At 63.5% G+C, this 23,810-nt stretch overlaps 1 protein-coding gene across 3 annotated transcripts; it reads left to right on the top strand.

The window, feature by feature from the left end:
* Positions 1 to 316: 316 nt before the first annotated feature.
* LOC123378270 (dnaJ homolog subfamily B member 2-like) lies at positions 317 to 23,810 on the top strand. Of its 3 annotated transcripts, none has more exons than XM_045031853.1 (10): positions 317 to 448; positions 4,491 to 4,589; positions 5,904 to 6,013; positions 8,387 to 8,440; positions 9,206 to 9,322; positions 10,466 to 10,555; positions 11,536 to 11,641; positions 21,666 to 21,736; positions 22,005 to 22,220; positions 23,112 to 23,810. In XM_045031853.1, exons 2-10 carry the CDS (start codon positions 4,525 to 4,527, stop codon positions 23,120 to 23,122), a joined length of 840 nt encoding a protein of 279 aa, XP_044887788.1. In that variant the 5' UTR covers positions 317 to 448; positions 4,491 to 4,524; the 3' UTR covers positions 23,123 to 23,810. The 3 variants fall into 3 exon arrangements, with proteins under 3 accessions (XP_044887788.1, XP_044887787.1, XP_044887789.1); XM_045031852.1 differs by having other exon boundaries at positions 9,203 to 9,322; XM_045031854.1 differs by lacking the exon at positions 23,112 to 23,810 and having other exon boundaries at positions 387 to 448; positions 9,203 to 9,322; positions 22,005 to 22,867.

The raw sequence follows: 23,810 nt of genomic DNA, 5'->3' as shown, positions 1-23,810 counted from the left end.
GAGTCCCTCTCCGGTCCCGTGTCCCAACAAACTCCCTCTCCCCTCCCCTCGTTACACCAGTGACACCAGGGGACACTGAGCCCCCCCACCCCCCGCCTGCAACCCTGGAAAACCCGGCAACCCCCCACTCCATCACACCAGCGCTGTGAGCTTCCCCGCAACCGTGCCCGGGCAGTCCCGGAGCCACCCAGCGCCCTGCTCACGCGACGGGAGCCCCCGGGGGGGGCAATGGGGGCGGGGCTCTGAGCTTGTTTTTCATGACCTCATCAGTTCAGAGGGCAGAGCACTGACGTCACAATCGGCCCGGGCTCGCCATTGGCTGCAGGTGCTGTCCCGTCAGACGGCGGAGGGGCGTGACGGGCTGGCAGCGAGCTCGTGTCCCGCCCCAGGCCCGCAGCTGCGGCCGGACTCGGAGCGTGGGGAGCCGGGGCCGCTGCGCTGCAGGGAGGTACGGGGGGGGGTGAGCAGTGGGGGGCGGGGGGGCGCAGAGCGGCGCTGGGGGGGCAGTGGGGCGGGGGGGCGTAGAGCGGCGCTGGGGGGGCGCTGGGAGTCCCCGGGTGACGGGGGGGCGCAGAGCAGCGCTGGGGGGGGGCGCTGGGAGTCCCCGGGGGCCGTGGGGCGGGGGGGTGACTGGGGGGCGGGGGGGGCGCAGAGCGGCGCTGGGGGAGCAGTGGGGCGGGGCGTCACTCTGGGGAGTGGGGGCGCAGAGCGTCGCGCGGGGTGCAGTGGGGCGGGGGGGTGACGGGGGGGCGCGGAGCAGCGCTGGGGGAGCAGTGGGGAGGGGGGTCACTGGGGGGCGGGGGGGCGCAGAGCGGCGCTGGGGGGGCAGTGGGGCGGGGGGGTGACTGGGGGGCGGGGGGACGTAGAGCGGCGCTGGGGGGGCGCTGGGAGTCCCCGGGTGACTGGGGGGCGCAGAGCAGCGCTGGGGGGGGGGCGCGGGGAGTCCCCGGGGGCAGTGGGGCGGGGGGGTCACTGGGGGGCGGGGGGGCGCAGAGCGGCGCTGGGGGAGCAGTGGGGAGGGGGGTCACTGGGGGGCGGGGGGGCGCAGAGCGGCGCTGGGGGGGCAGTGGGGCGGGGGGGTGACTGGGGGGCGCAGAGCGGCGCTGGGGGGGCAGTGGGGAGGGGGGGTCACTGGGGGGCGGGGGGCGCAGAGCGGCGCTGGGGGGCGCTGGGAGTCCCCGGGGGCAGTGGGGGGGGCCCTGGTGCTGCTCCCGGTGTTTTCCCGAGGGATGGAAATGGAGGGTTGGGGCAGCGCCTGTAAGGAGTTGACCCTGGCACGGGATGGGGGGTTGGGGGATCCCCGGCTGTTCCTGCGGGGGTGTCGGGCCCGGGGAGACTCCCGGGGGCAGGAGGTTGTGGAGTGGCTGTTGCAGGGGTCGGGCCCCAGGCCTGGCCGCCGGTGGGCCGTTGCCCTTCCTGGCCAAAGACGGGCGCGGTGGTGGCGCCGCCGGTGGCTGGTGTGCGAGTGCCCGGCCGCTCCGCGCCCAGGAGGGGACGCCAGCCTGTGCCCGCTCCGTGCCCGGCTGCTCCGCGCCCAGGAGGGGACGCCAGCCTGTGCCCGCTCCGCGCCCGGCCGCTCCGCGCCCAGGAGGGGACGCCAGCCTGTGCCTGCTCCGTGCCCGGCCGCTCCGCGCCCAGGAGGGGATGCCAGCCTGTGCCCGCTCCGTGCCCGGCCCCTCCGCGCCCAGGAGGGGACGCCAGCCCGTGCCCGCTCCGTGCCCGGCCGCCCCGCGCCCAGGAGGGGACGCCAGCCCGTGCCCGCTCCGCGCCCGGCCGCCCCGCGCCCAGGAGGGGACGCCAGCCCGTGCCCGCTCCGCGCCCGGCCGCCCCGCGCCCAGGAGGGGATGCCAGCCTGTGCCCGCGGAGCCCGGCACTGCCGACGCCTGTGGGCCCTGCAGCAGGTCCTCTGGCGCTGGGCTGGGGCCTGGTGTCCGTGCTCTGGGGCTGCCCTGTCTCGGTGGCGAAGGGAAGAGGCTGCCCGAGGGAGGTGGAGAAAGTTCCAGTCAGTCCCAGCGCCCGCTGGAATCGCTGCCAGGCACCCGACGGGAATAGACCGGGGGCGGGTCCGGCGTCTGGCCAGAGCCGAGCTCCCTGGGTGGGCAGCAGGGCGCCTGGCCCTGCACCCAGCTTCAAAACCCGGGCCAGGCGCGAGGGACGCGGAGCAGGGAGCCCTGTGGGGCCGGGAGGTGCGAGGCTGGTCACTGGGGAGCAGGGATCTGAGCACAAGGCCAGGCCGGCTGGTCTCCCTTGCCTGGGTGTTTGCCCCTCTCGGGGTCGCTCTGCGTCTGTGCCTGCACTGCGATTGGGCCGGGCTCAGAGCCCCCCGTGCACCCCGGGAACAGTGAGAATTGACGTTTTGTTTTTAAGGCACAAAATTACAGGCTGGGTTTGCAAAATCCCTTATTTACCAACAGAGCCGAGCTGGGGCCCCACCCGCCCTGGGAACTGCTGACCGGGAGGGGGGGAGGGGAGAGTGAATTAGTTTAAGGCAGGTGCTGAATGTGCGGGGGAGGGAAGGGTCCAGGATGAAGGAAACAGAAGGGGGGGCGTCTGCCCCACCCTGCCGTCTGCTTCGGGGGCCTGCGGTCACTGAAATGGGCCAGGGCCAGAGAAGGGCAGCGAGCAGGGTGGGGCTGGGGGGCAGAGTCAGTGCGCCGGGAGCAGGGGGTAGTGGGATGGTGGCGGTGCGGGGCCGTGTGAGCCGAGGTGGGAGTGGGTCTGCGGGAAGGCCGAGGGGGTGAAGGCAAAGAGGAGGCACCTGGATGTAATGTGGCTGAAATGGGGAGAGAGTGGAGGGGTTCGGAGGCCACGATCTCAGCAGCTGCAGGTCGAATGGATTCTGGGGTGCGCGGCGGGTCGGCCAGGAGGAGGCTGCAGCATAAACTAACCTGTGGAACTCGCTGCCCTAGGGAAAAGGCGCAGCTGTGACTGACGCCAGGGCCCCCATGCAAACAATGACCCCATTTCCCCAGCAGCCGGGCGCCCTCCGCCGCCCTCGACCCGCTGCCGGGACGGCGGCAGAGCTATTCTTACTCCTCCCTTGTTACGGGATTAGATGTTTATAGTAGCGGCTAAGCTCCTTAATACTGACTGACTGACTAGGGAGGGGCCGGGCCCGGCCCCCGGCCCAGATCTGTCCCAGGGTGAGACTCCCTGGTCTCTGGCCCCTGCTCGCTGCCCCCCCACAACGACCCCGTCCAGCTGTGAGGGCTTCTGCAGTGCCCCTAAGGGCCAGGGAGCCTCCCATCTAGGCAGAAGCAGGGAGTGATGGGGGCTGGGGGTGCTCAGCCCCCTGGCGAGGGGCCGTGTTCTGCGGTGGTGGCGCCCGGGGCCCGTCGTGCTGGGCACTGCCCAGGCGCGTGGGGAGGGAGGTCCTGGGCTGCCTGGTATTGTTTGACGCTGGCAGTGCCCTCCCCCACCCGGCTGCAGAGCGGGTTCTAGCAGGGACCCCTTGCCCCTCGTCACCGCCCCAGGGCCGGAGGCCAGCCAGGGTGGGGGCACATCCTGAAGGGGTGCCCGAATGCCGGCCCCCGAGTTCCCCGTCCCAGCTACCCCCGTCATCGCCACATGCAGCTCTCCCGGGCACCTGCTGAGCAGACCCCCACCCCCAGGGGGTAAGACCCTGAGGTGCTTGGAGGGGCTGGGGTTAGGGTGAGGTCTCTGCTCCCCACTCACTGAAGAGCCACCAGTGTCTGGGGGGGGGTGGCTGGCCCTGGCTGGTGGGGTGTCTCCCTGTGGGCAGGTGAGTGGGGGGAGCCCCATAGTGCAGAGGGAGAACATGAGGGAGAGGAGCAGAAGCAAGCTCCTCCCTTCGGCTGGGCGAGGGGACCCCGGCGAGGAGGGGGTGTCCAGCGGGGGTGACATAGATTGAGCATAGCCCTGCGCCCCAGTGGCTCTGGGAGGGGTGGGGCCGTGGGACCCTGTGGGATGCCAAGAGGCAGGGTCCCTTTAAGGATCTGCAGCTGGCGCAGTCCCTGCGCTCGGGCTGTGACAGAGACACGTGCCCCGCAGCTCTGGCTGCCGGCGCCCGACGTGGGTGGGGGCTCGCCAGCCTCTGGGCCACAAATAACCCCCTAGCATTGCTGCTGCCGGGGCGGGGGGCAGGGTGAGCGGGGGGACCCCGTCCTGGCTCAGACACTGCATGGCACGGGACGGCCCGTCGGCTGGGCGGCAGTGCGCCTGCAGCAGGCAGGGACTGAGGGCAGATGGGGCCCGGGCCCGAATCTGCCTGCTGCCCCTGTGCAGAGGGGGTGGGACGTCCCCTCCGGAGCTGGCAGCGCCGTACAGCAGCCCAGGAATCGGGCCCCGGTCGGTCGGTCGGTCGGTCTCTGCGGCCCCCTCTGGCAGGGGACAGACCGACCCGGTCGCTGCTCTTCGGGACACGGGGACTTTCCGGGCGGCTGTTCCTGGCTGATGCCAGCGTGGTCCCGGGGGGGGCTCGCGCTCCCCTGGCGTCTCCAGATAGGCCTGACGTTGCTCTTCCTCCCCAGCTGCGCCGCGGGGCCTGCCGGACAGACGGGCGCCATGGTGGAGTACTACCAAGTGCTGGGCGTGCCCCGGAACGCCTCCTCGGACGACATCAAGAAGGCGTAAGTCCTGCCCCATCCCGGGTCGCCCCCGCTTTCCCCTAGCCCGGGCCCTGTGCTGCCTCCGAGTCGGCCCCGGCTCAGGTGACGTGGGGCTGGAGGAGCGCTCGAGGGGCCTCGCTTCTGCGGCTGGGCGATGGCGGCGACAGGCCGTCCGTGGGCTGTTCGCGTCACGCTTGGGGACGGGGCGTGTCCCGCTCTAGGCCGGCGCGCCCCCCCCCCCGATCTTGGATGGGGCCTGACTGACACACACCCCCCCCCGATCTCAGACGGGGCAGGGGCTTGACACCACCAGTGGATCTCGTGCAGGATCTCTAGGTGTTACCACAACACACCTGATTGATCGGCTAATGAGTTTTGCCGCTGTCACCCCTGCGCTGTCCCTCTGACTGGAGCGAGCCTGACTCTGACCGCACAGCGGCGTGGGGGGGCTCTTGTGTGGGTGACTGTGACAGGGCGGGAAATGCTGCTGCTTCCTTCCGGAGTTGTGACTTGGGGCCGGGCTGGTGGGTGCTGGTTTGGGGGGGCAGTGAGGGGGGCCCTGGTTGAGGGGGGCTGGCCTGGTGGGTGCTGGTTCGGGGGAGCAGGGAGGGGGGCCCAGGTTAAGGGGGGCACCCCTCGTTGGTGCTGGGTCGGGGGGTCAGGGAGGGGGGCCCCGGTTAAGGGGGGCTGGCCTGGTGGGTGCTGGTTCGGGGGGACAGGGAGGGGGGCCCTGGTTGAGGGGGGCTGGGCTGGTGGGTGCTGGTTCGGGGGGGCAGGGAGGGGGGCCCAGGTTGAGGGGGGCTGGCCTGGTGGGTGCTGGTTCGGGGGGGCAGGGAGGGGGGCCCCGGTTAAGGGGGGCTGGGCTGGTGGGTGCTGGTTCGGGGGGGCAGGGAGGGGGGCCCCGGTTGAGGGGGGCTGGCCTGGTGGGTGCTGGTTTGGGGGGACAGGGAGGGGGGCCCCGGTTGAGGGGGGCTGGGCTGGTGGGTGCTGGTTTGGGGGGACAGGGAGGGGGGCCCCGGTTGAGGGGGGCTGGGCTGGTGGGTGCTGGTTTGGGGGGACAGGGAGGGGGGCCCCGGTTGAGGGGGGCTGGCCTGGTGGGTGCTGGTTTGGGGGGACAGGGAGGGGGGCCCCGGTTGGTGGGAGGTGGGGGGCTGCCCCAGGAGCTAAGAGCCGCTCTCCAAGGAAGCCCCTGGAACCCAGGCGCTGGAGGGAACCTGGCACGGTGGGAGCCTGCGCACCCATCGATTGGGCTTGGGGTTGGCTGGCACAGGTGGGGAGGGTGGCACCTGCTGACAGCAGAGCTGGGGGTCACTGACTCTCTCGGGGCCTGTGCAGGTACAGGAAGGCGGCGCTGAAATGGCACCCGGATAAGAACCCGGAGAACAAGGAACACGCCGAGCGGAAGTTCAAAGAGATCGCGGAGGCCTACGAAGTGCTGTCAGACAGTAAGGGACCGGCGGCTCCCCTCCCTCCGGGCTCGGGGTGGGTCCCGGCAGTGGGGGCCAGCGTCTCCCCTCCCTCCGGGCTCGGGGTGGGTCCCAGAAGTGGGGGCCGGCGTCTCCCCTCCCTCCGGGCTCAGCGGGGGCCGGCGTCTCCCCTCCCTCTGGGCTCGGGGTGGGTCCTGGCAGCGGGGGCCGGCGTCTCCCCTCCCTCCGGGCTCAGCGGGGGCCGGCGTCTCCCCTCCCTCTGGGCTCGGGGTGGGTCCTGGCAGCGGGGGCCGGCGTCTCCCCTCCCTCCGGGCTAGGGGTGGGTCCTGGCAGTGGGGGCCGGCGTCTCCCCTCCCTCCGGGCTCAGCGGGGGCCGGCGGCTCCCCTCCCTCCGGGCTCAGCGGGGGCCGGCGGCTCCCCTCCCTCCGGGCTCAGCGGGGGCCAGCGGCTCCCCTCCCTCCGGGCTCAGCGGGCTCCTCTCCTCCTTCGTTTCACGACACCTGGCGCTGGAGCTGTGCGGCTGGAGCTGTGCGGCTGGAAGGGACCTCGAGGGGTCGCTTCGTTCAGCCCTGCACTGCGGCAGGGCCAAGTGGCCCTAGGCCAGCCCTGATGGGTTGTTGCTAAAACCTCCAGGGACGGGGTCCCCGCCCCCGGGAAGCCTGCTCCCGAGCGTAGCCCCCGGGGCGGTGGAAGCTTTTCCCGCTACCGCCCCAAGTCCCCCGTGCTGCAGATCAAACCCAGCACCGGGGTGTCCACACGCAGTGCAGCCCCGGGGCTGGGCCGGGGACTCGAGCATCCCCACTGCGCTGCAAACACCCGGCTCAGCCAGGCGGAGGCGGCCAGACCCCCTCTGCAGCCCTTCGGACCCGGGGCTGGCGCTTGGGCTGCGTCCACATTGCAAAGTGACGGGGCTTGGACCTCGCCCAGCGGGACTCTGGCTCTGACCCTAGAGCCCCAGGCCTGAGGGCTTCCTGTGCTGTCTGCCTGGCGCGTGTGTGGACGGAACGTGGGCTCGAGCCGGGGTCAGAGCCCAGCCTTCGTGTGCAACTTGGATAGACCCTTAATCCCCGTCCTCTGGAGAACGGCCCTTCCCGGGCCTGGAGCCTGGTCTCAGGCCTCGGCTCCAGAGCGAACCCGCTCAGGGTCTAACCCTCTCTCACGGGGCAGGTTTGTTGTTCTCCGATTGGTTCACGTCTTTCCTGACGTGCGGCCCCCAGACCTGGCCGCAGCCCTGCCGAGTGCCGAGCAGAGCGGGCCAATGACCTCCCGTTAACACCCCAGCGTGAGCGGCCTGTGGCAGACTCTAGTCAGCGTGTGATCCACTGGGGCCCCCAGACCCTGCCCAGCCAGGTCGGCGCTGAGGGGAGCGGCTGTGCTCTGTGTGGACGGTGTCCCCATCGCTCCCAGCTGCGCGCGTGCCCTGCTGCCCGGTTTCTCTGCCCCTTAGCGGAGCAGGCCCTGAGACGGCCCTTTGCAAGCAGCCTCCAGCCCGGCTGCCTTCTGCCCGGTGCAGGGCCGGGGTGCACAGAGACTGCGGCTCTCCCTGCTCCCTCCCCCCTGCCCCAGTCCCTGCCCTAGGGAACGCTGAGCTGCCGGAGCCCCCTTCGCGCGGGGAAGACGGGGCATCCGGCCGCTCTGCACCTCACTATGTCCCTTTGCGGGAGAGGCTCTCGTTAACCCTTTGCTCTGAGTCACACGCGCCATTTCGTGTTCCTTTGCCTCTCTCCCTGGGGGCTGCAGTGGGGTGGGGGCAGGGGTCCCCAGGAGTCTCTGGCCATGTGCCCCCCCGTGCATTGCGTGCGCCTCGCTGGATTCGTTCATGCCCCACAGACTCGCTGCCGGAGCTTGGCCCTCGCTGCTGCGCTCCAGGCCGGGGGTAGCCCCTGGCGTCCCACGGATCATGGGGGGCTGGGTTAGGTCATGAAGGTCCTTCACGTCGCCTGGAGCCGCTCTGATCCGACGCTGCTCAGAGACCCCGGGAGCCTGGTGTGGGGCACCCGGAGAGCCGGCTGGGGACATCCCCCCCCCCCCACCAGCCCCGAGGGTTCAGAGCCACAACACTGGGTCGAAAATCCCCAAGTGTTGGGTTCTCATCTGCGCTCCTGTGTCTGACCCCAGGGGGGCGCCGTCCCAGGCTTTGCTCTGCAGCCAGGAAGGGGAGAAAACAGCAGCTGACAGTCCTGCCCCGTCCCATGACTCCGAGAGCTGGGGCTTTAGGAATAATCCCTATGGCACCAGAGCTGGCGATGCCGCCTGCCCACACAGCGGGAGCTGCCCCCCCCAGCTGCAGGACCCATTCTCCCCCTTAGCTAGGGGCCGCCCCCTCCCCAGCTCAGCCCGGCCCTGCTGGAGCGGTGGGGGCCGCCTAACTCTCCCCTCCTCTACCCGCAGAGGAGAAGCGAGACATCTACGACCGCTATGGCAAGGAAGGCCTCATGGGAGCAGGTGAGCCGGCCTGGCTGGGGGAGCTGAAATGGGGGGTGGGGGGACCTTGCACCTTAAAAACTGGGCCGAGGGGACCCAGGTCAGACAGGCCCCGCCAGCGTTGTCGGGTGCTGCGCCCGCAGTGGAGTGCTGCCGAGCCGGCTGTGGCAGGGAGTCTGGACACTGCCCGCCCCCGGAGCGTGGGTATGAACGAGACGGCAAAGCCTTACGCTGCCCCCCCTCCCCCCTCCGAGCAGGGCACGCCCCCCCCCCCCGGGGCTCGCTGCTACCCCCAGCAGGGCCCCCCCATCTACATGGCTATGACACCCAGGTACGCCCCCGCCCCGGGGCTCGCTGCCCCCCCCCCCAGCAGGGTACAGCCCCCCCGGGGCTCACTGCTACCCCCAGCAGGGTACAGCCCCCCCGGGGCTCACTGCCCCCTGAGCAGGGCCCCACCCGTCTACATGGCCGTGACACCTGGGTACAGCCCCCCCCCCCGGGGCTCGCTGCCCCCCCCCAGCATGTCTGTGCCCCATCTAGGGGTGGAACTTGCCCCGGGCTGGGCGCCGGCTCTTGGCCCAGGGGCCAATTGCACCTACTACAAATACTGGCCGGCTGGGAGACCTCATGCCCCGTTGCATGCTGGGACCTGTAGTTTTCGCTGTCCCCAGCCCCGTGCTAGCAGAGCTGGTCTCTCCCGGGGGACGGGGACCCCGGCCTGTTGCTCTCGCTCAGTTCAGACTGGACTCTTGGCGGTAGCGTCCTGTCTCTGCTTTTCCCCAGCAGGGCCTGGGGGATCAAGAGCCGACGTGGGAGTCCCCGAATTCACCTTCACCTTCCGCAGCGCCCACGACGTCTTCCGGGAGTTCTTCGGCGGGCGGGATCCCTTCGCTGACCTCTTCGGTGAGTCTCCTGGGGGCTCTGGAGGAGGGAGGGGAGTGTGGGCCCAACCCAGTGCACGTTTTGATTCTCTGCGGCCAGAGAAGTGGGAGAGGGACTATGAAATGGGGTTTGGTGAGAGACCCAGAGACTGTTGTGTGTCATGGGCCCTGTACTGCTGAAAGCTCATGGAGATTCACCTTTGACTCAAGTGATATGGCCTGGGCTTTTGCCTCAGGAGGGGCTGAGTTTGAACTTCCGGGTGACGGCAGGGGTTAGTACGGTGCCTTCCGCAGCGTCGGCTCCCTGCCTCACAGCTGGAGCAGCAGCTTCCTCCAGGGCTCGCCACGCTGGGGCCAGCGCGGGGGGGGGGGGTGCTGAGAGAGCCGGTGATGCCGGCCGAGGACTGCCCCACACTGGGGGCGTTTTCAGCAGGCCCGGTCCAAGCAGACGCTGGTCCTTGTGCCGGAGCGAGGGAGGCCGGATAGCCCAAGGCAAGAGGCCAGGAAGCCATGGTGGTTTGGGCTCGGTCCTGTGGGAGGCAGCATGCGAGCTCTGGGCTGAACGCACAGGGCAGAAGGATCCGTGCGTGGGGAGGGGTGAAGAGCCATGACTGGGCAGTGCCAGCGACCGATGGAGGTAGCCTGGGCGCAGCGCTAGGCTGAGTCCCGGGGCTCGCTGCGGGCGCCGGCGAGGCGGCTGGAAGCAGCGGGCTGCAGTTACCGGCCCCCGTCATAGGCTGCCTCTCGGGAATCCTCTCCCAAGGGCTGCAGGACACTGGAACTGAGAGGCTGGAGCAGCGCCCACTGGCTCCCAGCCCTGGCAGCGTGTGGCCCTGTCAGAGCGACCAGCACCCAGGCCCTGCCTCCTGTGTGGGCCTGATCCCGCAGCGCCCGGGGCAGGAGAGCCACCCTAGCCGGGGGCTGCTGGATCTTCGGCTTCTCTTCCTGCAGCTCAGCAGCTGGACGCAAGGAAGTGCCCGCTCCGTAGGCCCCAGAGACCGGCCCCCAGAGCCCCCTTTGGGGCCTGCTGCTCTGGGGCCCATGGGTGCCCTGCCCCCAGGGTGGACTGGCTGCACTCTGCAGTTGTGTGGCTGGCGCAGCCTGGCCTGGCATCCTGCTGGGGAGGTTCTTGGACTGTGCTCACGCCACGATCCCTCCCTCCCAGATGAGATGCTGCCGTTCTCAGAGCTGCGGGGAACTGGCCTCCGACACCCCGGATCAGGCTCCTTCTTCTCCTCTTTCCCGGCATCCTCAGGTAGGGGGCAGCCTGCCTATCGCTGCCAGCACCGTCCTTCCTGGGCACCTGCCCTACTGGAGGGGGCACCTGTGTGGTCCCAGCTCCAGCTTTCTCCTGGGTCGCTCCGGCTCCCCTGCCCGGCCCAAACCTCCTCCCCTCGGCTCCAGCTCTGTATCCCTGGCCTGGCCCAAACCTCCTCCGTCCGGCTCCCCTGCCCGGCCCGGCCCAAACCTCCTCCCCTCGGCTCCCCTGACCGGCCCAAACCTCCTCCCTTCGGCTCTGGCTCCCCTGCCCGGCCCAAACCTCCTCCCCTCGGCTCCAGCTCCCTGCCCGGCCCAAACCTCCTCCCCTCGGCTCTGTATCCCCGGCCCAAACCTCCTCCCTCCGGCTCCAGCTCCGGCTCCCCGGCCCAGCCCAAACCTCCTCCCCCTCGGCTCCGGCTCTGTATCCCTGGCCTGGCCCAAACCTCCTCCGTCCGGCTCCCCTGCCCGGCCCGGCCCAAACCTCCTCCCCTCGGCTCCCCTGACCGGCCCAAACCTCCTCCCCTCGGCTCCCCTGCCCGGTCCAAACCTCCTCCCCTCGGCTCTGTATCCCCGGCCCAAACCTCCTCCCTCCGGCTCCAGCTCCGGCTCCCCGGCCCAGCCCAAACCTCCTCCCCTCGGCTCTGTATCCCCGGCCTGGCCCAAACCTCCTCCCTCCGGCTCCAGCTCCGGCTCCCCGGCCCGGCCCAAACCTTCCCCCCCTCGGCTCCGGCTCTGTATCCCCGGCCCGGCCCAAACCTCCTCCCTCCGGTTCCAGTGGCTCAGTGACAGTCTCGCCCTGCGAATCCTGTTCAGACATTTCCTATCCCAGTTTCACACCCGCCCTGCAGTGCATCCCCTGGCTGCCCCGTCGCCCTCTCACGCCCGGCCAAGGGACCCCCTGTGATCCCCCGGGGCTTCCCGGGGCCTGGCCCAGGCTGGGGGCTCCTGCTGTGAGGTTGTCGCCCTGTTTTTCAGATTTCTTCTCCTCGTCCTTCAGCCCCGGCACCGAGCCCGGAATCGGCTTCCGCTCGGTTTCCACCTCCACCACCTTCGTCAACGGCAAACGCATCACCACGAAGAGGTAGGGATGGGCCATCGCGGACTGGCCAATGGCCAAGCCAGCCTGTCTCCCAGCAACACGGCAGCTGCTCCAGGGGACCAGCTCATGGGGCCCTCCCTGGGGCCAGCCAGTCCCGCCTCCCCCCACGCCAGGGCCCACCCTGTGTCCAGGCAGGGTCCCCCCATCTCTGCTGCCTCCTGCAGCAACTGTTGTTTGACCGGCTGACAATGGCCAAAGACCCAGCCTGACCAGCGCAGCTTCTGCCCTTTATAACCTCCCAGCCCCTCTGCCGGGTGACACCTCCATCAGCCCCAAGCAGGGAGCCCAGAGTCCTACCAGGAGGCTTTGTCGCTTGGCAGCCTGTCGCCACAGTGCTGGGCAGGGGTGATAGCTCGGCGCGATTCCCTTGCAATGGGAGAGCACTTTACATCAACGACCTGCGCTTCCCGGAAGTGTAGCTCGCGCCCGAGGTCAGAAGATCCTGAGAAGGTAAACACCAGCCTACGCTCAGAATGGAGTTGGCAGCTGCCCCCGACACACATGGAGCCTGTGGCCTGGCACAATCCCTAGATGGCACACAGTGCCCCCACCCCGCCCCGGGGGACCCGTCGTATCTCCCCTGCGGGTGCCCTGTGACGGAGCGATTCTGGCGGGACCCAACTGAGAGTGCCAAATCAGGACCAATTGCTCAAACAGGGCAGTCACAGCCCTAGGCTGGGGTTTTTCCACCTCTAAGGCAAACCAAACCAGCCTGACAAAAAGGACTTTGGTCTCACCCCACTGGCTAACCACAAGTCACACAAGCAATTTCCTTAGACACTCCAGTCTCCCAGCATCACCACCAGTGCACTCGTCCTGGGGATGAATGGTTATGAAAACCAACACCCCAATAAAAGAAAAAGGTTCTCTCAATCCCAAAGGACCAAGCCCCAGACCCAGGTCAATATACGCATCAGATCTTACCCACAAATCACGCTGTTGCCAATCCTTTAGAATCTAAAATCTAAAGGTTTATTTACAAAGGGAAAAAGGTAGAGATGAGAGGTAGAATTGGTTAAATGGAATCAATTACATACAGTAATGGCAAAGTTCTTAGTTCAGGCTTGCAGCAGTGCTGGAGTAAACTGCAGGTTCAGATTAAGTCTCTGGAACATCCCCCGCTGGGATGGGTCAACAGTCCTTCGTGCAGAGCTTCAGTTTGTAGCAAAGTCCTTCCAGAGGTCAGAAGCAGGATTGAAGACAAGATGGAGATGAAGCATCAGCCTTATATAGGCTTTTCCAGGTGTAAGAATCTCTTTGTCTTCACTGTGGAAATTTACAGCAAAATGGAGCCTGGAGTCACATGGGCCAGTCCCTGCATACTTTGCTGAGTCACAAGGCGTGTCTGCCTTCTCTCCATGGGTCCATTGTGTCCTTAATGGTCCTTAATGGGCCATCAAACAGGCTAGGCAGAGCTAACACCAGCTTGTCTGGGAGGCTTCCCCCAGAAGCACAGCACAAACTTGAAATACAGACAGCCTAGAGCCAACATTCATAACTTCAACTAAAAATGATACAGACATATAGACAGCATAATTATAATCAGCAACCCAGAACCTGGTCTTAGACACCTTATATGACCCCCTTTACTTAGGATTTGGTGCCACTACAGGACCTTGGTTGCAACCCATGTTCTATATGGTCCCCATTTATATCAATAACGTCACACCCCCAACGCAAAATTGATGCAGGAAGGGATGACAAAACATCGCAGACTGCATCCCAAGAGCCCCCTTTCCTTGGGTCTGTCTCACTACAGCTAGTGTTGGGCTAGAGGCCGTACCAGTGTATAACCGAAATGGTTTATCAAAGTCCTGTTCAATAACATGAATGGATCTCTTTACAAACTTAAGGTATAACTTGGTTAGCTTTTGCAGCATGGTTCCTGTATGTTTCAGGTGATCTTGCCAAGAGCTAAAGAAAACAGCTACTTTATCCATACCAGCTTTGGCCAATGTTTTGAACCCCATTAACATTAAACCAATGTAGATATTGATGTTGTTCATAGTACAGGACTTTTGGCATTTAGCCATGAACGCAATATGGTAGTGTGCCTCAGTTTCCCCTTTCATACAGCACATCAGGTCTGGAATGTATTTTCCCCTGTGAAAAGTTCCAACACTGTTTACAGGCATTAACTGTGAAACATCAGTATAGCAAGGCCCTTTAACATAAAGTGTGTTTTCATGTATTCCTTTCAACATGTTCAAGGGATTTTCCAAAAGATTAGGCACATTATACATTGTTACAGTTAGCATTAGCAATAACAACAAATTGATTGCAAGTGTCCATCTACAAACATGTTTGTCATGCCACACCCTTGGCTCAATACCATTGGAGTTTGGGCCTTTTAGGGTTAACCTGTGGGTTCCCTTTGCAAAATTCAGTCTTCTCTTTCCTTCTTGTCCTTTAGGATTAAACCCTGATTTCTCTTGCTTAACAGAATTCACTGGCTGATGGGGTGGGCCCTCTGTGCTAACAGCTATTAGCAAGTCTTTCTTCTCCCTGCCAGCCAAGTAATTTGCATCAACACAGACACTAGCTTTTAACTTCTTAGCTGCTATGGATTCCACGGCTGGACTTTGTCTAACAGAGATACCACACAAATCCAAAGAGTCTGAGGGTGAGAGCTGGCTTGCTCTCCCCTGCCTCCTCAAGCATTTAGCCATACAACTGTTCTGCTCTGAAACACCAGTAACTGAATCTGTCCTCAGATCCTGAAGCACAGACTGCTCACTTACAGATTCAGCATGGAGACATTCCTGTCCCAACAGCATTGTCTCCCCACCAACAAGCTGGCCACACACAGCCAGGTGGTTATAGGGCTGCTCAACTTCCTTAACAGCTTCTACTCCACCTGAGACCTTTTCAAAGCTGCCCACACTGGATCTCTCAAAAGGAAAGTCAGTGGATCCATTCACAACAGAAAATTTCTGGCTGTTAGGAACTGAAACTTCCTTGATTAAATCACTTTTACACCCTTCAGTTGCAGTAAACTGCTTGCACAGGCTACCATGAGGATTCCCTTCCCTAGGAGCTTCTCTAAGCAGCAATTCACCCCTCACAGAAGTTCTGCCCTTCCCCTCTTCACCTAGGGCTTGCTCTAAAGGAACACTTCCCTGAGCAACCACAGACGCTTTCTGGGCCTCACTTACATTCAGAATCACCTTAGGCCCAACAGGCGGATTTCTACACAATCCCCTTTTAGGCACACCTACAGACTTTCTAGATAACAGGTCAGAAGCAGTCTCCTTCCCTTGGCCATGAACAAGTTCAGGAATCTTTTCCTTCTTGCTACAAGTTGTCAAACTGTCAGTAGGTAACACACTTAAATCACCTTCATGCTCTCCTTGTGCCCTGGCTAGGGTATCACCCTGATCAGACAGAGTTGCTGCACCCTTTTCCAACCACACATTAGCAACTGGCAAACTACAAGCACCAGAACTGTCTGGTCTTTGGGACCTTGCTATGACACTAACTGGATGCAACCTAGTCACAGTGCCATTCTCCCCAGCAGACACAAACTCAGGACTATTCCCTTCCTGGGCTTTAGCTGTATTTACAACCAACTTCGAGACAACTGAATCACCCTCAACCATCACAGGCTGACAGGCACCTTCTGTCTGCTCCACAGACACCGAAGAGCCGGAGACACATTCTCCTTTACCAGACACACAGCTTGGGATTTTACTTCCCTTGTCCCAGCACACAGGGCTGTTCACAGACAACTGCTTGGAGACTGGGGTAGCTTCCTTTATAGGCAAGTCAATACTCCTGACAGACACAGGCACATTCCCTCCACTGTCACATTTCTCCACACAGGAAACAGGTAAGGGATATGGACACTCATCTTCCACTATCCCTCCCTTCCCAAACTGCTGATTAGACAAAGCCATCAGCTCACAAGGCTGCCTAGGCTCCTCCAAACTTTCCCTTCCAGGCACATTGCCTCTCCCAACAGATAAGCTGCTGCTCTTTTCACTACACTGAGCTACTTTTAGCAAATCACAGTTACCCATTTCAGGTTTACTTCTACAAGCTGCACTAGCCACCAATCCATTACCCATTACAAATTTACCCTTTCCTTCCTCAGTTAGGGCTTTAACCTGACCATTTACTTTAATCTGCTCCTGAGAAACCTTTTCCTCACCAATGAGATTTTTCTGCTTTTGATCTAACTCCAGATTTCCTTCTGAGACACCAGACAGACATTCAGAAACTTCATTCCCAAAAATACTGCTTTTTTGCACAGACAAACCTTTGGAGCAACCCTCCTCAGGCAAATCATTGCCCACAATAGACACAGGTTTAAGATCATTCCTCTCCTGTGTCTGGCTACCTGGACTGAACAAAACTGTAACATTCTCCCCAATTAAAAGATCTTTAGGCAATAACTTCCTGACGCCAGCTATCACTTCATGCTGAGCCCCATTCCACTCAAGGTGGATTCTAGCTAAAGGCACACGGACAGTAAACTCACAGAGGATCACAACATTCACACTCTGATTTGGTAAATAATCTTCCTCTTTGACCAGATCTGCTTTAACAAGAGTGATGTTAGAAGCCATAATTTGCCCTAAACAGCTTTTACCATTGACTTTTACACACTCTATGAATTTTCCATTACCATTCCCATCCATAGCACTGGCACAATTTATGGGGCCACCCCCTACTGAACACACAGTAACAGCATTGACATAAAAGGTGGCATTGTTGGGGTACATTTGGTTACCCCCAGACAACTGCTCAGAGTTATACAACATACCAACATTGTTACAAACTGGACTTTCAAGAGGATACAGTTTCTGCCGTTCTTCCCTTGCTTTTTTGACTTGGAGTTGGAGTCTAGCTGTCTCCTGTTGCATCTGTCGAGTTTTCTCCTCAGCAGCCAGCAGCTCCAGACGCCTCTTACGAGCTTTTTCTTCTCTCCTAGCAACTTCTTTCTTTCTCTCATCAGCCTCTTTCTCCATTCGAATTTCTGCCAGTTCTTGCTCATAATCAAACTGCAGACTGTCTCTCAAGGCTTGCAGTTTCCTTGCTTTTCCTGATGCTCTCTGTCGCATGGTCACTGATCTTTAACCAACCAAACTCTCAATCCCAAAGTTAAAATTTGGATAGCGTGGGGTTCTGACCCAAAGCTTAATTGACCTGGTTCTGTGGATCCTGCCGACTACGCCACTGTGACGGAGCGATTCTGGCGGGACCCAACTGAGAGTGCCAAATCAGGACCAATTGCTCAAACAGGGCAGTCACAGCCCTAGGCTGGGGTTTTTCCACCTCTAAGGCAAACCAAACCAGCCTGACAAAAAGGACTTTGGTCTCACCCCACTGGCTAACCACAAGTCTGTCACGGAGTGTGGGGGAGTCAGGTCCTGCACCCCCGCACTCCCTGCAGATTCATCAGGACTCTCAGCCAGCCAGTAAAGCAGAAGGTTTATTTAGACGACAGGAACACAGTCCAACACAGGTCTTGCAGGCACAGATAACCGGATCCCCCGGATAGGTCCATCTTGGGGGGCCCCACAGCCCCCCTTGGGGATCAGAGCTCGGTCTCCCTGCCTCCCCTCTGTTCTCCAGCCAGCACTCGTCTGCCCATTCCCCCCGGCCCCTCCTCTTTCCTCAGCTCCTTTCCTTTGTCTCCCCTGGCCAGAGGTGTCATCTCCCCTCCCCCAGGCCAAGCTCAGCTCACAGTTGAATTCCTGCATCTTCACCTAAACCTCTGGCTCTCCCCTCCCCCGCACAGACAGTCTGTGCTTCCTACTCCTTCACACCTCTCCCCCCTCCGAGACTGAACTGAGCGGGGTCACTCCAGCCAGTGACCCGGGGAAGTTCGGACCCACCTACAACCTTATGCCGCCCGCGCCCTCTCCCCACCCCAGTACCCCTGGGGTGCACACGGGGCTGGGGCCTTCCCCCCACGTTCCAGTCTGGGGGGCTGTGACTCAGGCTCTCTCGGTTCAGAGCCCCCCTCCTGACCCTGGCCCCCCTCTGGACAGGCTCCTCGGGGCGGGGCCCGGGCCTTACAGCCATCTCCCCCCTGTCCCGGGCCTTCCTCCCCCTCTGGCAGGGGCCACAGGAGCGGCAGTGCTGCCGGACATGGGCAAAGACCCCAGGCCAGTAATAGTTCTGCAGCAGCCGCTGCTGGGTACGCCAGGCTCCCTGGTGCCCTGAGGGGGACATGTCATGGGCCTGGCACAGCAGCTGGTGGCGATACTCCTGGGGTACCACCAGCTGCCTCCTGATCCCTCCTGACTCCATCTTCCCTGGGGGAGCCCATTCTCGGTACAGGAGCCCCTTCTCCCACAGGAACCTTTTCCGGCCACCTCGTCCCATGGTCTGTCCCCCCCCGAGGTTGGCCAGGTCCCTTATCCTCCGCAAGGAGGGGTCTTCCCGCACCGCGGCCTGGTACTCAGCCGCTGGGGCAGGGACGGGGATCTGCTCTCTCTCCCCGGCTGGGTCTGGGGCCACAGCCTCTCTGAGCCCTGTCCCTGGGCGTTCCCTCCCTACCGGGTCAGGGTCCGGTGTCTCGGCCAGAGTACGTTCCCCGGGGTCAGGGTGCAGAGCCCTGCGTCGACCCTGACTACGGTTCACGGACAGGGTACCCTGGGTGTTACTTGGCCAGTCCTCGAGGTCCCCCCCCATTAACACCTCCGTGGGCAAATGTGGGTGCACCCCCACGTCCTTGAGGCCCTCCTTGTCCCCCCACTTTAGGTGCACCCTCGCTACAGGCACCTTGAATGGGGTCCCGATCACACCCCTCAGGTTCAGGTAGGTGTTGGGCACCATCCGATCTGGGCCCACCACCTGCGGCCGGGCCAGCGTCACCTCTGCGCCCGTATCCCAGTACCCAGTGACCTCCTTCCCGTCTACCTCCAGGGGAACAAGGCACTCGCTCCGGAGGGGTAGTCCCGTGCCCACCCTGTAAACCCCAAACTCAGGGCTGGGAGCATCCAGCCCCTCGGAGGGGTCCACCCGGGGCCCCCCTCCCTCCTTCGCAGGGGTTACGCGGCCCACCCCCCTTTCGTGCGAACGCTGCCCCTCATCCGGCTGGGTCTCTACCAAGTTGACCCAGTGTGGGGTTGGTCTGCTCAGTTTGTCCCGGAGCTTGGGGCACTGGCCCCGTACGTGGCCCGGTTGGCCACATTGATAGCAGCCCATGTCTCGTGGGTCCCCTCGAGTGGGACGGCTGGACCTGACGCCAGATGCTTCCCTTTGGTGGGGGCCCTCCCTCGGCTCCTTCTGGGAGGTCCCATGGTGACTCTCTCTCTGCGTTGAGGCAGACCTGCTCCTTCGAGACGCCTCCCTGCCATCCGCCGCCCGACTGTCCATGTATTGGTCGGCCAGCCGGCCTGCATGCTGCGGGTTCTCCGGCTTCCGGTCCATCAGCCACTGCTTCAGGTCGGATGGGCACTGCGCATACAGGTGCTCCAGTACAACTAGGTCAAGCAGGTCCTCTCTAGTTTGGGCCCCAGCCGTCCACTTGCGGGCGTACCCCTGCGCCCGGTTGACCAGTTGCAGGTATGTGACCTCCCGGGTCTTACGTTGACCCCGGAACCTCTTCCGGTACATCTCCGGGGTCAGCCCAAACTCGCGGAGCAGGGCCTCTTTGAACAGGTTGTAGTCCCGCGCCTCCTCCCCTCTCATTCGGCTGTACACCTCCACGGCGGTGGAGTCCAGTAAGGGGGTGAGGCGCCGGATCCTGTCTGCAGGGTCCACCTGGTGCAGCTCGCAGGCATTCTCAAAGGCCGTCAGGAAGGTGTCTATGTCCTCCCCCTCCTTACGCGGGGCCAGGAAGCTCTTACCGAAGCTCTTTGTAGGCTTGGGCCCCCCCTCACTCACCGCAGCCGGGGCCTCCCTGTTGTTCAGCTGGGCCATGGCCAGCTCATGACTGCGCTGCTTCTCCTTCTCCCTCTCATCGTATTCCCGTTGCTTCTGCCGGTCCTCCATCTCCATCTCCTTCAGTTTGATCTCTCTCTCCAAGTCCAGCCGCCTGCGCTCCACGGAGGCCGAGCGTCGCCGGGACGATCCCCTGCTGGCCGGGGGGGTCACGGTGCCCTCCGTAGCTGGGCTCCTCCTCCCCCTCCCTCTAGGCCTAGGGGTGGGGGGTCTCGGGACGCCCTCAGCGGCCGGCTGACCACTCCCAGCGGGGACAGACACTGGTGCCTGCGCTGCATCTGCCCGGCTGCTTCCCTCAGAGACAGGGACCGGTTCATTCCTGCGATCTCTCTCCTCCAGCCGGGCAATCAGCTGGGCCTTGGTGAGCTTCCCACAGTGCAGCCCCCTCTGCTTGCACAGCTCCACCAGCTCACACTTGCGCTGCGTGGCATACATCTTCCTGCTGGCCGCTCGCAGGCTGGGGTGCTCGCCGCTCCCCACGGGTTCCAGGGGGACCCCTAGTGTGCCAGTCCTTGAGCTCACCACCTCTCTGCCAGGGTCGAGCTGCAGACTCCTCCGCCCCTGGGATCGCTCGCTGTGATCCCCCGGAGGACCCTGTTACTGCAAAGTCCTGCTCTCTGGCCACACTCGCCCAGGGGTGACTCGCCCCTTCGTTTTACTGTTCCCCAGTCACTTACTGCAGGAAGCGCCGTCCACGGGGTGCCGCTGATCCCACCGCTGCCACCAGTTGTCACGGAGTGTGGGGGAGTCAGGTCCTGCACCCCCGCACTCCCTGCAGATTCATCAGGACTCTCAGCCAGCCAGTAAAGCAGAAGGTTTATTTAGACGACAGGAACACAGTCCAACACAGGTCTTGCAGGCACAGATAACCGGATCCCCCGGATAGGTCCATCTTGGGGGGCCCCACAGCCCCCCTTGGGGATCAGAGCTCGGTCTCCCTGCCTCCCCTCTGTTCTCCAGCCAGCACTCGTCTGCCCATTCCCCCCGGCCCCTCCTCTTTCCTCAGCTCCTTTCCTTTGTCTCCCCTGGCCAGAGGTGTCATCTCCCCTCCCCCAGGCCAAGCTCAGCTCACAGTTGAATTCCTGCATCTTCACCTAAACCTCTGGCTCTCCCCTCCCCCGCACAGACAGTCTGTGCTTCCTACTCCTTCACAAAGTCACACAAGCAATTTCCTTAGACACTCCAGTCTCCCAGCATCACCACCAGTGCACTCGTCCTGGGGATGAATGGTTATGAAAACCAACACCCCAATAAAAGAAAAAGGTTCCCTCGATCCCAAAGGACCAAGCCCCAGACCCAGGTCAATATACACATCAGATCTTACCCACAAATCACGCTGTTGCCAATCCTTTAGAATCTAAAATCTAAAGGTTTATTTACAAAGGGAAAAAGGTAGAGATGAGAGGTAGAATTGGTTAAATGGAATCAATTACATACAGTAATGGCAAAGTTCTTAGTTCAGGCTTGCAGCAGTGCTGGAGTAAACTGCAGGTTTAGATTAAGTCTCTGGAACATCCCCCGCTGGGATGGGTCAACAGTCCTTCGTGCAGAGCTTCAGTTTGTAGCAAAGTCCTTCCAGAGGTCAGAAGCAGGATTGAAGACAAGATGGAGATGAAGCATCAGCCTTATATAGGCTTTTCCAGGTGTAAGAATCTCTTTGTCTTCACTGTGGAAATTTACAGCAAAATGGAGCCTGGAGTCACATGGGCCAGTCCCTGCATACTTTGCTGAGTCACAAGGCGTGTCTGCCTTCTCTCCATGGGTCCATTGTGTCCTTAATGGTCCTTAATGGGCCATCAAACAGGCTAGGCAGAGCTAACACCAGCTTGTCTGGGAGGCTTCCCCCAGAAGCACAGCACAAACTTGAAATACAGACAGCCTAGAGCCAACATTCATAACTTCAACTAAAAATGATACAGACATATAGACAGCATAATTATAATCAGCAACCCAGAACCTGGTCTTAGACACCTTATATGACCCCCTTTACTTAGGATTTGGTGCCACTACAGGACCTTGGTTGCAACCCATGTTCTATATGGTCCCCATTTATATCAATAACGTCACATGCCCCCCTAGCCGGCTGGGTGACCTGGCGCTGTCTCTGCAGGATTGTGGAGAACAGGCAGGAGCGGGTGGAGGTGGAAGAGGACGGGGAGCTGAAATCGATCCACGTTAATGGTGAGGAGTGGGGTGGGAGGGGGCTCTGGGGAACGGGGTGGCCCCTGGCTCTGGACTATCCTCTGCATGTTGGCTGAGCTCCGCCCCCTGGGAGGGGGGTTCTCCCCACTTCCCAGACAGCGGCACTGAGACCCAGGGTGAGGTGGGGAGACAGGGGCAGGCCTGAGAATTGACCTGGAGTCCCCATGCGGGGCCCTAGGCAGAGGCCCGTCCTCTTCCGCCCCACGGCCAGGCCTGGGGCCTGACGCTTGTGCCTCCCGCCCCGCAGGTGTCCCTGACGACATGGCGCTGGGGCTGGAGCTGAGCCGCCGGGAGCAGCAGGCCCTCCTGGGCCAGGCCTCGCACTCGCCCCCTGCGCCGCCGCGGCCCCGCGGCTCGTCCCCGGTCTGCCTGTACACGGACAGCGAGGAGGAGGACGAGGACCTGCAGCTGGCGATGGCCTACAGCCTGTCGGAGATGGAGGCCGCGGGGCAGCACCGAGCAGGTGCGCGTGGCGCCAGCAGGCAGCAGGCGCCAGGGGGGAGCCAGGCGCCTCCGCCCCTGCCCGTGGGCAGCAAGGGAAGCCGAACCCAGAGCCCGGGGGCAGGGGGCGGGCAGGAGGGGGCAGCGCCCGAGGCAGCAGCGGCAGGGACAGAGCCTGCGCCCAAGCAGAAGCAGTCGCATTGCCGCCTGCTGTGAGCCAGGCTGGGGCCGGGCATCCCCAGGGGAGCAGCCCCAGGGGGGCAGCGGGTTCCTCCCCCAGCGCAGGCGGGCAGCAGCGGGGCTGCCTGGGGCTCAGGGAAGGGCAGGAGAGGAGCCTCCCGCTGGTGTGTCGTTACCGAGCGAGGAGCTGCCCCCGCCAGGGGGGGCTGGGGGGCCCTGGCACCATTGCTGCATCACACGCTCAGCTGCCTGCCCATGCCAGGCCTCCCCCCTCTGCAGGGTGGGGGGGGTGAGGGGCGGGTCTGCCCCTAGCGTCTCCTCCCAAACCCCCTCTGCTGGGCCGGGCCCCCTCCCTCCCCCCCAGCAGCGGCAAGGGGCCTGCCTGGGGGTGCGGGCAGGGCGGGGGGTGCCCAGGCGTGTGGGGCACAAGCACAGCTGTGTGGCTCGAGGGGGGCTGGGGGCGGGTGCTAGTTCTCCCCCTCACTGGTGCTGCTGTGAATCCTGCTTCCCCCCCTCGCTCTGGCTGCAGTCCCTGCCTGACACCCCTGCCCCTAGGTAACCCCCTGTCCCACTTCCACGGGCTGACCCGCCAGGGCACCAGCACCCCAAAGGGCCGGGGGCCCAGCCCCCCTCCCAGCACACGGTGCTGGTGCCCGGCCTGCACGTGCACTGGCTCTCACACGCTCACAGGCTTGATTCATCCATCGTCCCTCCCCTCTGCTTGTCTCCCCAGGTGTGTTCTGAGGGCCGCGCTGCGGGCACCTGCCACGCTCAGTCACCCAGGGAGGCTGCTCACGCCCGGACATCGCTCTGTTTCCACCCCTGCCCCCCAGTGCCCCCGGGCTGCCCAGTGGGGGGGCTCTGTCGCTGTCTGCGCAGCAGGGTGTAGTCGGCTGTAGCTAGTGGAGGGGGGCTGGTTGCGCTGGGGGCACAGATTCCATCCTGGCTCCAGCCCTGGCCCATGGCATGCGCGTGGCCTGGCTGGGCAGTGCCCTGGCAGCGCTGCAGGCTGGCTGGGACGGGGGAAGGCGGGCTGGGGGCAGAGCCCTGGGCACCTCCAGCCCTGCTCTGCCAGGAGTTGCTGTGGCTGGGGTGGGAAGAGGCCTGATTGCAGGGGTGGAGGCAGCCCAGGGCCAGGCATCTCCCCCGCCCCCATCTGCTCCTCCCTGTGGCCCTTCCTGGTTGTGGGGGCTGCAGCTGGAAGAGATGGCGGGTTCCCCGTCAGAGCCTGCACCCTGCGAGAGGATCTTACTCCACAACCCCCCCCTTCCCCTCACAGCGGGGCAGGAGCGGCGCGGAGGCTGCGGATGCAGTGGGGGGCGGGGGTGGAAGGACGGTGCCTGGGCCCTGCGGTGCATCTCCCTTGCTGCTGGGGGCTGTGCCACCCCCCCGGGTGTGGAGCCTGCTGTCAGTCAATAAATCGTTTGCAATA

Source organism: Mauremys mutica, chromosome 10, assembly GCF_020497125.1.
Source record: "Mauremys mutica isolate MM-2020 ecotype Southern chromosome 10, ASM2049712v1, whole genome shotgun sequence".
NCBI classification, from domain to species: Eukaryota; Metazoa; Chordata; order Testudines; family Geoemydidae; genus Mauremys; species Mauremys mutica.
The sequence above is the reverse complement of the archived record's forward strand: the minus strand, read 5'-3'. Positions and strand labels throughout refer to the sequence as shown.